The sequence below is a fragment of the Teleopsis dalmanni genome, chromosome 2 (genome assembly GCF_002237135.1).
Source record: "Teleopsis dalmanni isolate 2A chromosome 2, ASM223713v2, whole genome shotgun sequence".
Lineage (NCBI taxonomy): Eukaryota > Metazoa > Arthropoda > Insecta > Diptera > Diopsidae > Teleopsis > Teleopsis dalmanni.
In genome coordinates this window covers 4,343,746-4,361,293 of record NC_051847.1, presented here as the reverse complement: position 1 = coordinate 4,361,293, position 17,548 = coordinate 4,343,746, and the positions used below count along the sequence as shown (strand labels likewise).

Sequence of the window (17,548 nt, the reverse complement as noted above, 5' to 3'; positions counted from 1 at the left end):
TACCTTTGTTAAGCTGTGTGCGTACTTATCGACCAACTCACGTGTGAATTTAGCAGCATCCGACCCACAGATTTTTTTCGCTGCATCTTCAAAGCAGTCAACCAGCTCGTTAATGGAACTAACATAAATTAATAACATAAGTGAACTTGATCGTTGTATTAAGTTTAGTACTAACCAGCAAATTGTTTTCACATTTTCAACGAAGGTGTTATTTTCGGCGGCTTCCTGATTTTTATTTGGTTTAAGAAAGACCATGGTTTCCTTAAATTGGTTAGCACAAGTCTCAAATTCTTTCTTAGCAATTTCGCTACAAGGTGCATGCCTAAGATATTCTAGAACAATAATTAAATGCAGCAAAGTTATTCATGAAATAATAGTGCAGATTTTATTAACAAATTGTCAAAAGTATTTTCTAAATGGATCTCCTTACCATCTTGAAATTCGCCTTTATTACACAAGTCCCGAATAAATTGGTTGGTTCCATGGTATAATCTATTAAATTGATTACGTTGTTGTAAGTCCATGCATCTTCTTGTGTAGCTCTGTATACATCTTACACCTTTTCGTAATTCACTACAATCAATAAAATAATAATCTGATAAAATGATTGGGTTTCATTTAAATAAAAAGCATATCACATATGTGGATTAAATTTTAAGAGAAATGTGTCATAGTGAGCTACGCTTAGTATTTGCAAAAGAGCTTTTCGATAAATTAAATCCGGTATTTGCAAAAGTATATCTGCTCACGTTAGTATTGGCAAAAAAGATCTATAGATCATCTATAGAGCCGTCTGAAGGTCATGAACCGCCAAATAAAAGCACCCTTACTATTAATAATACTAGTAGTGATTATTATTATTAGTTAATTTTAGTAATTACAATTCCAGGTAATACTAAAAAAAATAAAATAAAAAAGGTAATCTAGCGGAAGTGTGGTGACCAACAAAGTTATAAAAAAGTATCAGAACTAGAAAAAGTTTTAGTGATCTCTGAGCTAATTCTTTCGTCCAAGTACCCAAGAGGCACTGTTCAGGCTTAGGCCTTCATGTTCTGCAGAATTTTTGTTTTCAAAGTATATTAGTTAATATTTTTGTTATTAATAGTCATATTTTTTATTTGTAAATTTATTATTTATATTTTTTGCAGCAAAAATATATGTTGTAATAATTTGTTGCTTGCACAATTTTGTTAATTTGTTAATAATTGTTTAGTTTTTATTTGTATACTGCAAATTAATGCATATGTTATTTTGAATTATATTAATTTAATAGAAATTGTAAATACACTTATTGTTATTTTGTATATAAATAACAATATGAACAATAAAAGATCAGATCGAAACTTTATACGGCAACAGCTCAAGTGCTAGTCTGCCATTTCAAAATATCTAAAAGTAACAGCTAAAATACTAGAGACTGCTCAAAACTCTACTACAAAACTACTAGTTTATGTGTTACGTAGTCTAAACGATTAAAGGATAGCCTTTATTCGTTTTCAGGCACTGTTACTACACCATAAAAATCACTCTGAACGGTTATTGTACACAATTTCAATCAATTCGGATTCAAATCCGAGTTGATTTCGCCCTGTCCTGCGATTTCCTCATCACCGCTGGAGATCTCCAGGCTTCTCTCTTAGGTTCACTTCTTTTGAACCTGTTTACAGTAGATATACCTCTTCTGCAGGCCTCTGTCAAGTAAATTTGCTTTGTTGACAACTGTCTCGTCTTTATTGGTTCTAAAAACCCGCTTTTACCAGCTTAATGGCCACCTTAAAACCCTTCACAGTTACTACACTAGGAAGAAGATTAAGCTCAATTCCACCAAGATTTCTGCCATCGCCCTCTAAGGCTTAAGGTGAGATCCCACTAAAGGCTTTGATGTTACACTCATCGAGCTAGAATTCGACAATATCCACATTCAATTTACTAACAACCTTACCCACTTTACAACTTCGTCCGATATGTTGACTATGTCATTCAAAACGCTACTCCTACGTATTTGGAACTAAAAAAAATTCTCTTCGAAAATAGAATAACCTTTAATGGCCATCTTAGAACCCTTTACAGTCATTACACCGGAAAGAAGATTATGCTCAATTTCTGCGACCCCTCCTTTTGGGCTAAAGGTGAGATCGCACTAAAGGTTTTCATACTACACTCATTGAGCTAGATTTCGATTCATTTTGCTGACAAGCTCAAATATCTCTGTGTTGTGCTATCCCCATCTTACAATTTCGTCCGATATGTTGACTATGTCTTTCAAAACGCTACTCCTATGTATTTGCAACTAAAAAAACGCTCTTCGAAAAACCTTTACTGTGATGTTAAGTTGCTCTTGTCTTTAAAGAATGGTAGCCCTGCTACTTGCTGGTACTGGACATCTACACAATAGATGACAGTTTGACAGTTTGTTCTTCGTAGGTAAGTTAATTTAGTGTTAAGAGTAAGTTAATATAACACGATATGTTAATTTTATATAATTATTTATTTTCTATAATATCGAATTAACATAAAAGTATTTCATATTAAAATATACATTAAAGCTTAAATAATAATTTGTTATTTATTATTTTTATTTTATATTAGTTGTGTTTTTTGTTTTCAGGATTATTACTTATTTTTTGAATTTGTGCGATAATTTTTTTGTGCAGTTTTTCTACATAATCAGGTATGTAGTATCTATTATTATTTTAGGCAAATTTTGGGTGGGAAAAAAACAAATATAAAAAGACAAAAGAAAAAAAAAAGGCCATTGAAATTTGAACAACTGGTCCCATTCCACAATTGTTGAAGTTTAATAAGTTAGCCAACTGAAAAAATCGAGCCAATTGCATAAAACTCAATATAAATCAGTGTCGAGCTATGAAATGTGGCAGTTGCCCAAATGGACAAATTTTGGAAATAGTAGACAACTTCACTTAAAATTATTAATACAGTTTCTATCTATCGTTATGTACTTTATATGTATATATAGGAGTCTGTATACATACTATACATACCATACATATATAAGGATATATATACGTATATAAGAAGGAGAGAGATTTTATATTTGCTTTTTATGTAGTAAGCTGATTTTCCAACCTATTCTACTCTATATTAACTTTTGTTTGAATCATGGAATGCATTTAAAATAGCCAGTGATAAGTATTTCTTTTCTTGATTTTAAAAATGTATTAAAAAAAGTTTGTCAACAAAAAGTTGCAAATTCAATTTAAGTCCCATGACGATTGCCGAATAAAATATTTCACTCCTGCCATTTTTCGTTGGAAACTTTGCTTAAACTATATCAACTGATAGCATCAAAAATTTTAAAGGAACACAAAAAATAAGCCAATATTAAATGAAAATGTTTAGTGAAAAACATGTTTACAATACAAATTGCAGCAGGTCAAATTATAAGCAAATACCAAAATAAAAAACGTGCTTATTACCGATGAATAAAAATTTGGTTTGTGTAACATGAAAGGACGAAAGACGAAACCTACAGAGACATAAATATGAGTATTTAGCATTATTAATCTACTATAGGTTAGGATTGCATACACTCCTATTCGTATTTGGATTCGTATACGGATTCATTATAAGTACGAGCTCCAGTTCGAGTATGGAGCATAGAGTGTGGAGTATAGAGTATGGAGTATGGAATATGGAATAAGGCAATTTAACTAATTTAGTTTTATTTACTATTAATTTTGGTAATTAAAATGGACACTTTAAACGAGAGTATAAAAAAAAAAAAATTTAAAAATATCTGACAACTAACTTACTGACAAAGTTTATCTAGTTCTTCCTTTTTAGCGCCACCAATGGAAAACTCTGAGGTTAAATGTAATATTTCGATCGGTTCCGCACATTTGGTAAATTCCTCTTGTCCACATTCTTCGCTGCTCACGGACGTCGTTAGTACGAATGAAACTGAAACAAATCGAAAGTTGTATAATTTTTTTAAAAGAATTAAAAATTAAAAGGAGCAAAAAATCCTGCTACGTAGTACGTACTACGTAGTACATACTACGTACTCGTAAGTACGGGTAAGTAAAGCAGAAAAAACTTTAGCAATACAACTTTTGTACTATGATATATAAAAGCGTTCAATATAGTATAGTATAAGAACCAGAAAAAACACTAACGAATTGAACTTAAACTAAAATCGCAGTGGACGAAAGGAATAGATTGTGAAGGATTTTTTCTGTTTTTGCTTGAAAGTTTGCACAAAAGTGGTTAAATAGAAATATTGCATTTTTTATTGTTGTTTCTGGGTAATAATCGTGATAAATGGACGGGATAACTATTCTATAGAATTTGTTCTTTGAAATCGCATAGTTGAAATTACAAAAATAGTTTCCCCTTTCCACCCTTTTCCATCCATTTCCATCCTTTTCCCGTCCATAGTCACAAAGTAATATCGAAATTATTTAATACTATAAATATTTAGAATAAATATTTTAAAATTTAAATCATATAAAAATCTTTGTTTTAAAACACACAGCCCAATACCACAATAAATAAATATTTTTAACAATGCAAATTTCTTTCAATTTCCGTTTTTTTTACAAAGGTACTTTCTGTGCGATTGGTCTTCGAACCTCCTAACCTCCGTCACATTTCCAGCGCTTCGCAAACAAAAACCGTTTTTCTGTTTGCCCATTTTTGGTCCCAATTGTTGTCCAGCGCATATTTGCTGTTCAATTTATTGCATAACATCAACTTTTTGGTGTATTTTTCCTGGCTTACTTTTTAAAACAATCAATTTTTGGACCCATACCCATACTATTGTATTCCTTATGATAAAAATTGCTTGCCGATTTAAGAACTAAAATTAAAAAAATTGTCCATTAATATATTCATAATAAAATTCATATTAATGAATATGTGGTGTACATACGAGTATGTTGAAAAAAAAAAATAATAATATACTAGTGCCATCATCTACTCTTATATAGCATGAAGGATACTTGATGATTTTGTTAGTGTTTGTTAGCAAATTTATTTATCAAAAATATATGATATATATAAATTATATTATCATATTATAAATTGCATTCCTTCAACGGCGGAGTGAGAGGTATAAATTGGGTGAAATCTCATTTGCTATTGAAGAGGCATGAGGAGCATCGAGGAAAGTCAATTCTTAAATATTCATCAAATGTGTAATTACACATGAAACACAAATACATTTCAGTGTCATTTTAAACTAATCGAAAACAATATGCATTTATTCCTTATGATAATTTTTGAGACATATTTGAGCACATATTTAGGATTGTACCAACACTCAAAATGGTGCAAAATAAATATATGGTAGGTATATGGTATAGAAGCGGCAAAGCGGTAAAACAGAACATCATAGACAAAATTTAATTTAAGCGATTAAACGAGAAGACACAACCCGACCACCCATCAGCAGCCCATAGCTCTCATTTCACATGTGAATAATACCTTAAACTTCGTAGAAAAGACTTCGAATCTTTGGACAAACTTCTAACTTTAGTTATTGATCCAGAAGCACGAAATGAAACAGGCTTAACACGCCCATTAAAGACGTTAAGACAAGATTTAACCTATCATATACAATAAAGAACGTTCACACGTTGAACTAGGTTAGTTAGTCCATATTATTATTTTGCAGCAGTTTTTCGTAATGTTTGGAAAGGGCAAGGTCCACAATTCTTGCTAAGGCTAAGTATCTACACAACAGGTGAAATCTTTATAATTGCTTATATTCCTCTTGATAGATATCGTAAAAATTGTTATTTAGGAATCCGAGGCACTGTGCATATCTGTATATTATTCAATATACAGTTAGAGTGCAGGTTTTATTAATGATTTGATTTCTATTTAAGTTAGTTAGTTGTGTAGTTCTAGAAAGGGTTTACTTATGACCAAATTTATAAGGTGCAAATTATAGTGTTTTGGAACATTGTTGTGCATTTGAAAAAGAAACAATATATTAGCAGTGTTAGCTGTTGTGGTATACATTATGTGCTGGTTTACAGATCGGGTTACATTGTTATTTGTTATGTCTACTAATCTGATTTAGAGATAACATGGCATTTGTTTTTATGAATAAAGATTGTTGGAATTTATTTGTCGCTTAACTTCCAATGATGAATATCAGTTTTTAATATATATCTTCCTAATAGTAGGTAGGTAGATTAGAGTGGGGTGTTATTTGCAAAAAGCCCACTTGAGCTCAAATAATGTCCCATTATGGTACCACAGGAATGCTGAAATGCTGAAAAAGGTAACGACTCCTCCATTAGGTAAAGGAAAACCAATCTGACAGTTCTATAAACTTGGCTAGGTACCTAATATTACAGGATAACAGCCCGGTCAGGTCGGTGAGAAGAGAGGCCCCGAAGATTTTTGATCTTCTCCTCACTAAAGTCATATCTGCGATATGACATTGAAGTGTTCAATAAAAGAGTATTTGAAGGATAAATAACCGAAATCATTGCAGTTCAAATATTCCAAGTGTTGACTTATGGTATTATGCTTAGTTCATTTATACATTTTGCAGTCATCCTAATTAATCTTGATGTCTGAGAAAAACAACCAAAATCGAACTTTACCGATGTCCTATAGATATGTGATAGTTTAGTAAAATCCTACTTCTTGACCTAATAAACTCACAAATTTCAATATTAATTGCCTGTCCAATATCTTACTTCGTTCTGAATGGTTTGAAGGGCGGAAATAGTTTATGGGTTTTGGTTGGAATTATTATTATCATAGTATATATTAGGATACTTATATTATTGTATACGCGACAGCATATATTAATAGCAGTCACTGTTATTTATATATTTGGTAGAGAGCTTACTACGCAATTTGTGCTACGCAGTTTTACTAAATTTACGCTAAGTTATATCTGAACAATGGCACATGTGAAAAGTTAAGTGACATATATGCGACAATGAAACCATAAAATTGATAACCCTGTATTGTTCAGCTACTGGAATCGCACTGTTTGAACAAAAGCTGGTAGCATATGACACATCTACACACAAAAAACGAGTACCAAAATGAGGCAAGTACGAACCCCACCGAAAAAGCTAAAACCAACTGTCACTGTTGATATATTTTTGTGTGTCCCCATAATAAGCTAAACGTAAAAATGACTTTCACAACAGACAATGTGAGGACGAGATATATTGCTGCATATGGGATGAAAACACAAATCGTCATTGGTGTTTTGTTTTAGTTTTTGTGTGCGAATTTAAGTAGAGAATTCCTTATTATCTGTAATTAAAAAAAACGTTTGCGTATCAATAACGTAAGCCTCGTCTTGTATCTCATAAATACATTTCAACGATATGATTCCATTTAAAATCAAAGAGTGATTTGGATAGAAGAAAATTTTGTATCGATTGAAAAAGTAAATGTCTCCTAATCTATTGCCCAGGACTTTTCAATTTTCAACTTTGCAAATGAAAATAAGCCTATTAAAGGACAGTAGTCGTCATAGTAAAAGTAACTTTATTTTTTCAAAATAAAAATATCTACAGATGCATAGAGCATTAATAATATTTTACATAAACAAGTACGAATATACATGTAAAAAGCATAATGTTTAATTATGAGCTCCAATACAGTGTTCGCTCGAAAACTTGAACTAATTAATCTCACAATTTTTGCTTATGTTGGAGATTTTGTTTACCTTTTTGGAGGAGATATGCGCATTTCATTGGGCAGTGAATGTAAAGAAAAAATGTTCACGTAATCCATTGTTAACGTTTTCGACCGAGCACTGTATTAATATATTTTATAGATTTTTGCTGAAACACTGAACACTCAGTTTTGGAATTTAATTTTTGGTCGCTATTTTTTAACTGAAATAATTACAAAAATTTTATGAAAAAAAATTGTTAATGGCTTTCGGTTGAAAATATTTACAAAGAGAATTTTTTACTCCTCAGAAAAATTATTTTGCATATTGATTTTTATTTAATATATTTGTGTTTTTAAATAATTATTTACAATTAGACATATGCAAAATAATTAACCTTAAAGTATTAAATTTTAGTAGGAGTTTCTTTAAAGTCTACTAAAAAGGAAGTTCACGTACGTTTTAAATTTTCATGAGTTTGGAGGAATAGGGAACCATCATGGTTAGGTGGAAGTTTATTTCCTTCTTTGCAGTGTCATTGTATGCTTAACTGTTATGATGATGTCTCTTTGTACCGCACTAGTTTACCTTTGGGAAACTATAAAATAATATTACTGTTTTCAAGGAATAATATAATCCTGCATTTCAGTTAATTAAGTAATTTATATTAAAATACAAAATTATTTAATGACACTCGCAAACGAGTTCATGTAGTTTAAAAACTAGTGCTGTAGAAATAATGTCAATGCCTAAATTATGCTTTTGTCATTTTTTTATACATTGAATGTATCTATTAAATCCTCTCTATCATCTCTATTAGACGAACAGAGAGTGTTTAAATTTTAAAACTACTTAGTTAACTATTTTATAGGTCTTTTATAATACACCTGGAAAGAATAGAAAGATACATGCTCCATCAATGTGTAGGTTATGGAAAATGTTATGAATAGAAGAGAAAAAGAAGACGAGTAATAACAATAATAATAATAAATAATAAAATAAAATACGTCTGAGTTTTTTTTAGGGAGGACTGATCTTTTAGTATGTTAGTATCTAGATTAATATAGGCATATATTTTTTTAACGTATTTTTATTTAAAATTTCATGTATTCTTATTTCACTATAGGTATATAAAGATCTTTGTGGATTTTCTCATTTTCGATCTACCGTGGAGTTCCTGTAAATACTATAAGTATATATAACTGAGTTCTTTGCAGATTTCAATATGTGATGCACTTGCATAGACTATGTATTCATATTAGTTTCATATGCTTAAACAGCCTATCCTGCTGCGAAGCTAAAGCAGTTTTACAATTTGAAGTTTGATTTTAATTTTTTTGCTCCCGCCATGTTAATCTTCACAGATCTTCTCCGAACAGAATAACAGCCACAAATCTTGATTCATTATAGATCTGACAGAATTGATTTGCGATTTTTCTTTAAGAAAGTTCAATCATTTCAACTTTTGCGGATTGGTTGATTGCAGTAGCAGGCAATTAGATAACTTCCATGTAACTCAAATAGCGATTTTGGTCGTTTTGCTACCACATTCCTCGCAAGAACCCTAGTATAGAAGAGTAGAAACTAAATCCAAATTTAGATAATTTAATAGTCTGTCTGATAAACTATCAAAGAAATATCTTTCTAAGAACCTTTAACTTCTGGACGCCAAAGCCGGGCATTATGGTATCTTTTTCCTGCGGGTTTCCACAACTTCTGCAGTGAGGATTATGGGGAATGCGCGGTATTGCGGATATTTTGTTATACGTTTTTGCATACAAATCTCAAGCAAACGAAATAAAAAATGTGATACGAATATGTGATATTGCAATTAAAGATGAATAAAAATCATTAAAAGTTGTCCCATCCTGTATTGTTTCAACACTATGAAAACATAAAAAAGTATTGAACCATTGAATATTATTTGAAATAGAAATAGAAAACTATGGAGTTTCTGGAGTTATGAGGCAAACAAATTTAATTGCAGTTACACATTTCAAAACATATCCTAAGAATTAAAACACTAGTATAGAATAGAATAGAAGCAACTGACAGACTTTGGAACCTGCGATGCACAATCGCAGGTGTGTTGATGCTAAATATGCTGAACTTAATTCATGTCCTTTGCTTTTTATCTGACGAAGCGCGCTGTAGTTTCCTTCGAATGCATTGATTTGGTTGGCAGTGAATATATTGTGAATTGCAGTAACTCTATTCCACGATATTTCACATAAAAAGATGCTTACAAGCGTTATTCAACCATTATGAATTAATTAAATATAATGGGCGATATGAACTCGTAAGACTTCTTTCTATTCAGGATTTGGGTTTGAGAACCCATTAAAAGTTTACTATCGAATGCATTTTTGAAAGTGTGGCAGGTAAAGAAATAAACCAAAAGCACCAATGATTTTTAGATATACACGTACCCACATTTGAAGTGTCTATGATTTTAAGTGAGAACCTTTTGGTTAGTTCCAACTGATAAAAGTCATTCAATGTTTGGCGGAAATAAGCCTATCTAGTTTTGTTTGAGAATTTAAAGGTGTATAATAGAGATATGCTTCTATTTTACAATATTTATTATATCATTGAAATAAATAATATTAAAAAAAAAAAAATTATAGAAATTATTTTGTAGTTTAATTTTAATTTGAGTGGAGTTACTATAATTGCTGAATATTTTATTTATTTAGATGGAAATGAATCTTATGAATTACAATAGCCATTTCTTCTTATGATCTTTTTTAAGTGTATAATCTTTAACAATTTTTTAAAATTAAAAACCATGAGCGGATTATAATTTCATGTGTCACCTTTGACAAATCAATTTCTACGTAAAAAAATAAATAAGCTTGGAACTAAAAGTTATTTTTAAATATTTATTGTTATTAATAGTAAGAATTAAACTATGAATGTTTTTCAATGAAGTACCGTTTGGGATTCTAAGATAAGTCGGAGATAATGTGATTTCTTGGGTACCATGATGTAAGAACCTATCTTGGTAAATATTTTGAGCAACATTTTCTACTATATTGCCTTTTCACACTAGTATTCCGAAGTTTGGGATAACAAGTGAAATCTTTAAAATGGACCAGAAAGTGATTTTATGAATTATGGGAGCAACTTTAGCTCTAAAATTGAATAAAGCACAATAGCACAAGGCTGTACCTTCTACCTAACCAAACATAGCTGATTAGTTTCAATTATGTGCTCTTGTAAATATCAATATTTTATAAATATCTTATAAGAAATATAAAATAGACAAAAATAAATAACTTACAGATAGAATTTTAAATGCATTTAAATTCAAAAAACTTTGTTTTGGACTATATATCGAATATTGCACATATTTTGACTCTATAGTCAGAATAATACTAAGTCAATAAAAAAAATATTATTTTATTGACTGAAAGAGTTTTACTAGGAGAAGTCCTCAGTTATACAATGCACATTTTGTTCACACTAGATCTAGACGATGTACCATACTAAGAAATGTAACATTCAATGTGTTAACATTATCCTACCATTACTTTTAGCAGAATATGTGATCGTCTTTGTTCGCTTTCCGGTTATTCTGAGAAAAATGCAGTCTTCCTTATTGAAATAAAACAAAAAGAATAAATAACAAATAAATACTATCAAAATTCGGAATAATTACTGACTTTTAACATAAAATTTTCATCGCTTAAATAATGAGGTTGAAATACTCAAAATATTTTTTTTTGAATGGGAACATATTCAATTAAATCAATTATTAACAGGGCAGCATGGCAACCTAATCAATTTTATATTATCCGATGTAGATCTGATTCCTAAAGAGACATTTCATTATCTTTGAGCTATAATGTGTTCAGAAGTCTATAGGATAAAGAAGTGTCTTAAATTCCATCTAATAGTATCGACTACGTGAATACAATTATGATATAATTAATTCTATCTACAAAATAGGCAACTAAAAGTCCTAATATCAAAAAGTCTTCATGTACTCTCTGCAATATATATATGAAATTGGTATATGAGACTTTTAAATCTTGGTTTAATGAATACCCGAAATATTGAATTCTCTAAATCGGGACTGTCCAGAAAGATACGTTCGGGGGGCAATACAAATTACTGTGCAGATTGAAGGGCCGCAGAAACAAGTACATACGTCCATGGTTTTTTGGAGATACGGTGAGAATGTTAAATATAGTTTTATAAATTTATTCATTTGAATTTTTTTGGCATATGGTATCCCAATAAAATAATGTAATTTTACCAAAGTAAATCAAGGGAAATATATCCCCGGCCGCATGTGGCTCGTGGACCGTGCTTTGGAAAACCCTGCTCTAAATAATAAGCAATCAACAACTTTATAACAGATGTTGTATATAAAATGCATTCGTGATAACAAAAACCGTTTACATCATACTTTCATGAATGTCAACTGTGTATCCATTAATCGAAATTCATAACATTAGTCAGTGTGGAATTATTCCAACTATTAACTAATAAGTTGATTTTTATTCCATAAATTTTATTCAATATTCTGTCGAGATTATAATTTTAATTGCAAAACAGTTTGCATAATAACATATTTTTATAAGTTGTTAATATTAATATTGTATATAATTACGTTCCGATTACATAAAGGGTAAACATAGATAAATGTAAACAATAAATTTATAATAACATATTACGAAGTACATTGTTCCCATTTTTTTTTTATAAATTTTACTTACTCAGAATAAAAGCATATACCATATATCGAATGGTTCTATGAGGCACATGCCGCAGCCCAGTTTTCTCGTTGCATAAAAAGTTTCGCGTCATTTTTCATTCACTGATTTAAGTCGTCAATAAGTTTTCAAACCTCAGCTCTGAAGAACAATTATATTAATTAAGAAGCACGCGACTTCTGTTGATGGGAACGAGTGTTCATATCTGAATGTTCCACAAACATCAATTTACAAATTTTAAACAAATAATTGTTATTCAAAAAATTTAATATTAATTACCTTATGAAAAACAAATATATGTACATATATGTGCACATACCTCAGTGATGAATAATGATTGTTATTAACGCGTTGTGAAAATGTAGTTATGAAGGTATATGAGAAAAAAAGATTTACCTTTGACTGCCACATAGGAATGTGCGGCAATAAGGTTGTATATTATCTTTATATAAATCTGATCCAATACATTCAATTGTTCCTAGTTATCATTAGCATTTAAGTTCATTTTATCAACAAAATTTGGACAAATGATCTTAGCAGTAGTTAATTTTTATGAGTTACGAGTTCTTTATAAGAAACTCGTATATCCCGTTTATAGATTTTGAAACATTCAAATACATTCTCTGCTAATGTCACAAACTAAAGGGTAGCAGAAGTATCCATTTTCGGGACAGCCATTTACAACATATGGAGCAATACAAAATCATCAAAGGTGCTCACCTTAACAAACGATCGATAAAAGCCACTTAAGTGAGCATAATAGACCACCTGAGTCATGTACTATATAGTAGTCTTCACACAATAAAAATAATAATGATTTATAAATGTTATAAGAGTTTTGAACTATATAAATTATTTGGCGCAGCTTGACGGTTGAATATGTTTTCAGTTCTGTTTAAAGTATCGTGAAACTTAAAGCTTAAAATTTGTTTTCTTTTGTATGATCCTATAAGCGATTGTAATATCTGTGATAAAAATATAGAAAATACTTTCCGGCAAGAACATAATATTGTAAACGTAACAATGTCCAGTCTACCAAAAGCATCCCGAAAGATTTTATTATGAAAGTAATGATTCACATTACTAATATTTTATTCATATATAAACTATTTTTAGGGCCCAAAATTAATGTTTTTAATTCTACTTAATATACGAATTTAGAATATCTATTGATTCATTTATAATTAACTTTAAAAATCTCTTTTGAAGGTAACGGTAGAGGAGTACAATAAATTATTTAAATGATACATTTTATTTACACTAATTTAAGCGCAGTGCAGACTACCATTTTTGAGTGTCATACAGAGAGAGATATTATTGAGCAAATCATTCAGCTAAAAAGTTGGATTCGTTATTCAAGAGCATATTTTTGCATTATTGCACTAAAACACTAACAGCATGCGAAATACACTTACAACGTGCGCAAACACCATTATTCTTGAAAAATTTTGCTTGAATGACAATTATTGAATGTGATCATGTTCAACTTTGGTCGCTAGAATAAATTTGAGCAAGAGAGAGCGCAACTTGAATGACATTCAAAAATGATAGACTGCAAAAGCAATGCATCTCAAAACTTCAAAAATAATTTTGTTTTTAGAGCTTCTTAGAGAGAATTCCTAAAATATTTTTTAAAAAGGATCATTTGAAATTTATTTTTTTAAGTGCGCATTCTTTGGTTAACTAGATTTCATTGTGCAAAATTACAAAAATGATCATATTCTCCTCTCACTCTCTCTCTCTCTCTTTCTTCTATGAGAAACTGATTTAGTGCTATGTCGCTGACGTGTAAATCCCTAATGTTTCCAATATGGCGTAACATGGATCTTTATAAATTTTTTTGATAGGGAAATATTACATATACAATGTGCAAGATGGACAATATTTATACTAAAATTATTATACAAAAAAATGAAAATATGAAAAAAATGTAAATGAAAATGATTAGTTCCTCCATCTAAATTTAATTTTATTCACTTCAATGTTTTTAAATTATAAAACATATTTAGCAATGCTAGAATACCTTATGACGTTTATTTTCTAAATTATAAATTATGAATTTAATTTATTTTTGTCAGGATATACTCAAGATATTCTCTTATAGACCTAAAAATTGCACTTATTTTCATGGGTGGAAACAAAATTATATTCAGTAGTTGTTAATTTTAAATAATAAATGGCAGTCATAAGTATTAATATTAATAAAAGAAATGCAAAGAAATTAAGTTTAATTTAAGAAGTACCCTTGTTGTTGAGATATCTGATTTTGTTAGCTAACTTTTATTTTCTGAAGTTAAATATGAATTTTTTCCTTAGATTTACTAGCTACATTTCGTTTTCAGCAATTTGTGCTAATCTCGCACAATTCCCAAGACGTACGCTGAAATAATAAGCTCTCATCCCCTTTAGGAGCAAACACAGAAAGTATTCGAATCGTAAGTCAAAAAATGTTCATAACGAAAGTAATCATCATTTGGACAATTTTAATACTTTTGTTTTATCCCTTTGAGTGTCATGTTGGTATAACCACGCTTTCGGTAAAGGATTTTTTTAACATTTTCTTTTATTTTGACATTTAAGTGCCAAAAAGTTTAACAGCTTTCCCTTGGCTCCTATAACTTGAGCAGTTTGTAACTGAAAATTGAAATTCACATGAGCTGAAAGTTATATATGAATTAAAATTTGTCCTCCAGATAATCATGTTATTTACAAAATTCTAAACATTCAATATTTGCGGATTAGAAAACTAGTACAATAATTCTATGGGGTTATTTATACTCTCCAGTATAGAATAAGTAGATTAAACTACTTATTCTATACTGTCATCAAACTATATCTATATATGTATATATATCGTGTCTATATCTTGTCTGTCCCAAACTTATTGTCTTCACATATATTTGAACCATAATATGTTAAATTTATCAAGATATTTCCAAACAATTTGCATCTAAAAACCAATAAACTACATATCATCTAACTAGGAATATGTCTCGAATAGTATTATACTAAGTTTCATTGTCTCTATGTACACCAGCAAAAGTCAATATGTTTGTAACCTGATGTTATCGGAAAACCAATAACTACAAATTATCCTTGTTTGATAAATTAAAGAAAATAAACAAATTCATATTTCTCTCTGAGCTCGTTGCGAAATGAAATTTAGCTTCTAAACTTTTTAAAAACCGTTCAACAATATTTCTTAAAGTCCATTGATGCACAATATTTCTTGAGTGACTATATCGTGTATTTGTTAATTATAAAATTCAGTTAAAATTCGATATATGCGGCATGATGAAAATGTTTATTAATCCTACTCCCAAAACCTTCAAACCTCTGTATGAGTAAAGGAGTATAAAAAAATATATTTTTTATTAGACGGATTCGAATAGCAAAGAAAGGACAAAGACAAAAATTTTTTTTTTTAATTTTAATTTATTGAAATTTGGTTGACCATACAACGCTGTTTCGAGTAGTGGCAAGTACTCTTCATCAGTGGTCTTTGGAAATAATCGAATTTTATTTAATTAGTTTATAGTAGGTTGTGTCATTGTTATTATAACAATAGCACAACCTACTGTAAAAAACAGTGGGACCCTCATAGATCCGAAACACTTTACGATATCATTAGGCGATCTGCTGTTCCTGTTTAATCAGCTCGAGTAAACTCTTTGTTTTCCATACAGGCTTTATATATTTTGCATCTAAAATTTTTTCAATTTATAGTTTATTTACGATCTATCTTATGCAGATAAATAGTTACGTAATTCAGGACTAGAATAAGTTTCTTTTTGCTCTTATTGAAGTAAAAATAATTAGAGCTCATTAAATAATTAGATTTTATCTATAAAATTGAAAATAAATTGAAAAAAAATGTGCCAGCTAACAGCATTTAGAAAAAGAAAATAAAAAATAAACTATCTATTGTTAAACTTTATTTCATGTTTTCTTTTTTCTTAATGCTGTTACCTGGCACTTTTTTTAAATTTTATACTGCGGTTTGTTTGTCATACACATTTGAGAATGTTTGGTTTCATCATATTCTCTAGTTGTAAACAATTACATAAAAAATAAATTGTTAATAGCATTAAATAAAAAATTGAATAATATAACATCTCTAAATTATATCATTTTGAAATATCCGGCTTTATATTGAATAAAAATATTTTGATCATGTTAATAAATTATTAATTAAAAATTTTTTCCAATCAATCAACAGTATTACAATAATTTTAAACCTTACAATTTATATAATCTGTACTAATAGAATATTAAAAATATAAACAATAATGACTTTATTATGGAAATAAACAACGATTAATAACGTATACTGAGTAATTAACATGAGATTAAAATTAAGAATTGAAAGGTAATTATTATTGCAATTTTAATGTTATAATATATTAAAGATAATGTATAAATATTATGTTATCCAATATAAGAATAATTATCAATACATTATTTTACTATTATTATTATTATACATTATCAATACAGTAAACTATTGAATTACACAGATAAATACGACTTAGCTTAAATAAAATGCTTAATACTTTTAATAATAAATGTTATATATTTAATAAATTAATACATATGTATATGTGGATTCAATAGAACTAACAGAAGTGGACAATAATCTTTACTTGCAGAGGGGAATACAATATAAGCCATATAATACATATGTATATGGCTTATGTTGTAAGCTATTATATATAACCATATATATATGGCTTGATATATATATATACTACATATAGACATAGTTATATGGTTTAAAGCACGTCATAGAATACATTTGTTTAGATTAACATAAGCATATCAGAGTTTTAGCTTTTGAGATCTGTTATGAACTTGGAACTAAATTTCGATACAATTAGGTAGTTAAATATGGCATTGGATCTATGCACTATGAAGGTTATTTCCAATAATAGATTAATAAAAATATTCAAGACCACTGATGATGGGTATTTGGCAACACTCGAAACAGCTGTATGGTCAGCCAAAAATTCAATTAATTAAAATAATATAAAAAATAAAATTTTTGTTGTTGTAGTTCACTACTGTTCGAAAAAACCTCTTAAATAAAAATATTCAATCGTTCTTGCAGTTTTTGAAAACTTCAATACTGAGTAATTATTAGAAAAACTTGTGGAAGGATAGTGCGCTTAATATTGTTGATGAAACTGTTTTATGTATGGGAAGTTATGGTTCT

The 17,548-nt window shown here is 29.3% G+C and overlaps 1 protein-coding gene across 1 annotated transcript in view; it reads right to left on the bottom strand.

Moving 5' to 3' along the window:
* LOC119684084 overlaps nucleotides 1-12,594 on the bottom strand; it is a 17,523-nt gene extending 4,929 nt beyond the window's left edge. The window contains exons 1-5 of the mRNA XM_038098034.1: nucleotides 12,340-12,594; nucleotides 3,774-3,921; nucleotides 431-573; nucleotides 176-332; nucleotides 4-118 (exon numbers count right to left, since the gene is read on the bottom strand). Coding sequence (XP_037953962.1) covers nucleotides 4-118; nucleotides 176-332; nucleotides 431-573; nucleotides 3,774-3,921; nucleotides 12,340-12,430 — 654 coding nt within the window. The 5' untranslated portion in view covers nucleotides 12,431-12,594. The remainder of the gene's footprint in view (nucleotides 1-3; nucleotides 119-175; nucleotides 333-430; nucleotides 574-3,773; nucleotides 3,922-12,339) is intronic.
* Between the last annotated feature and the right edge of the window lie 4,954 nt (nucleotides 12,595-17,548).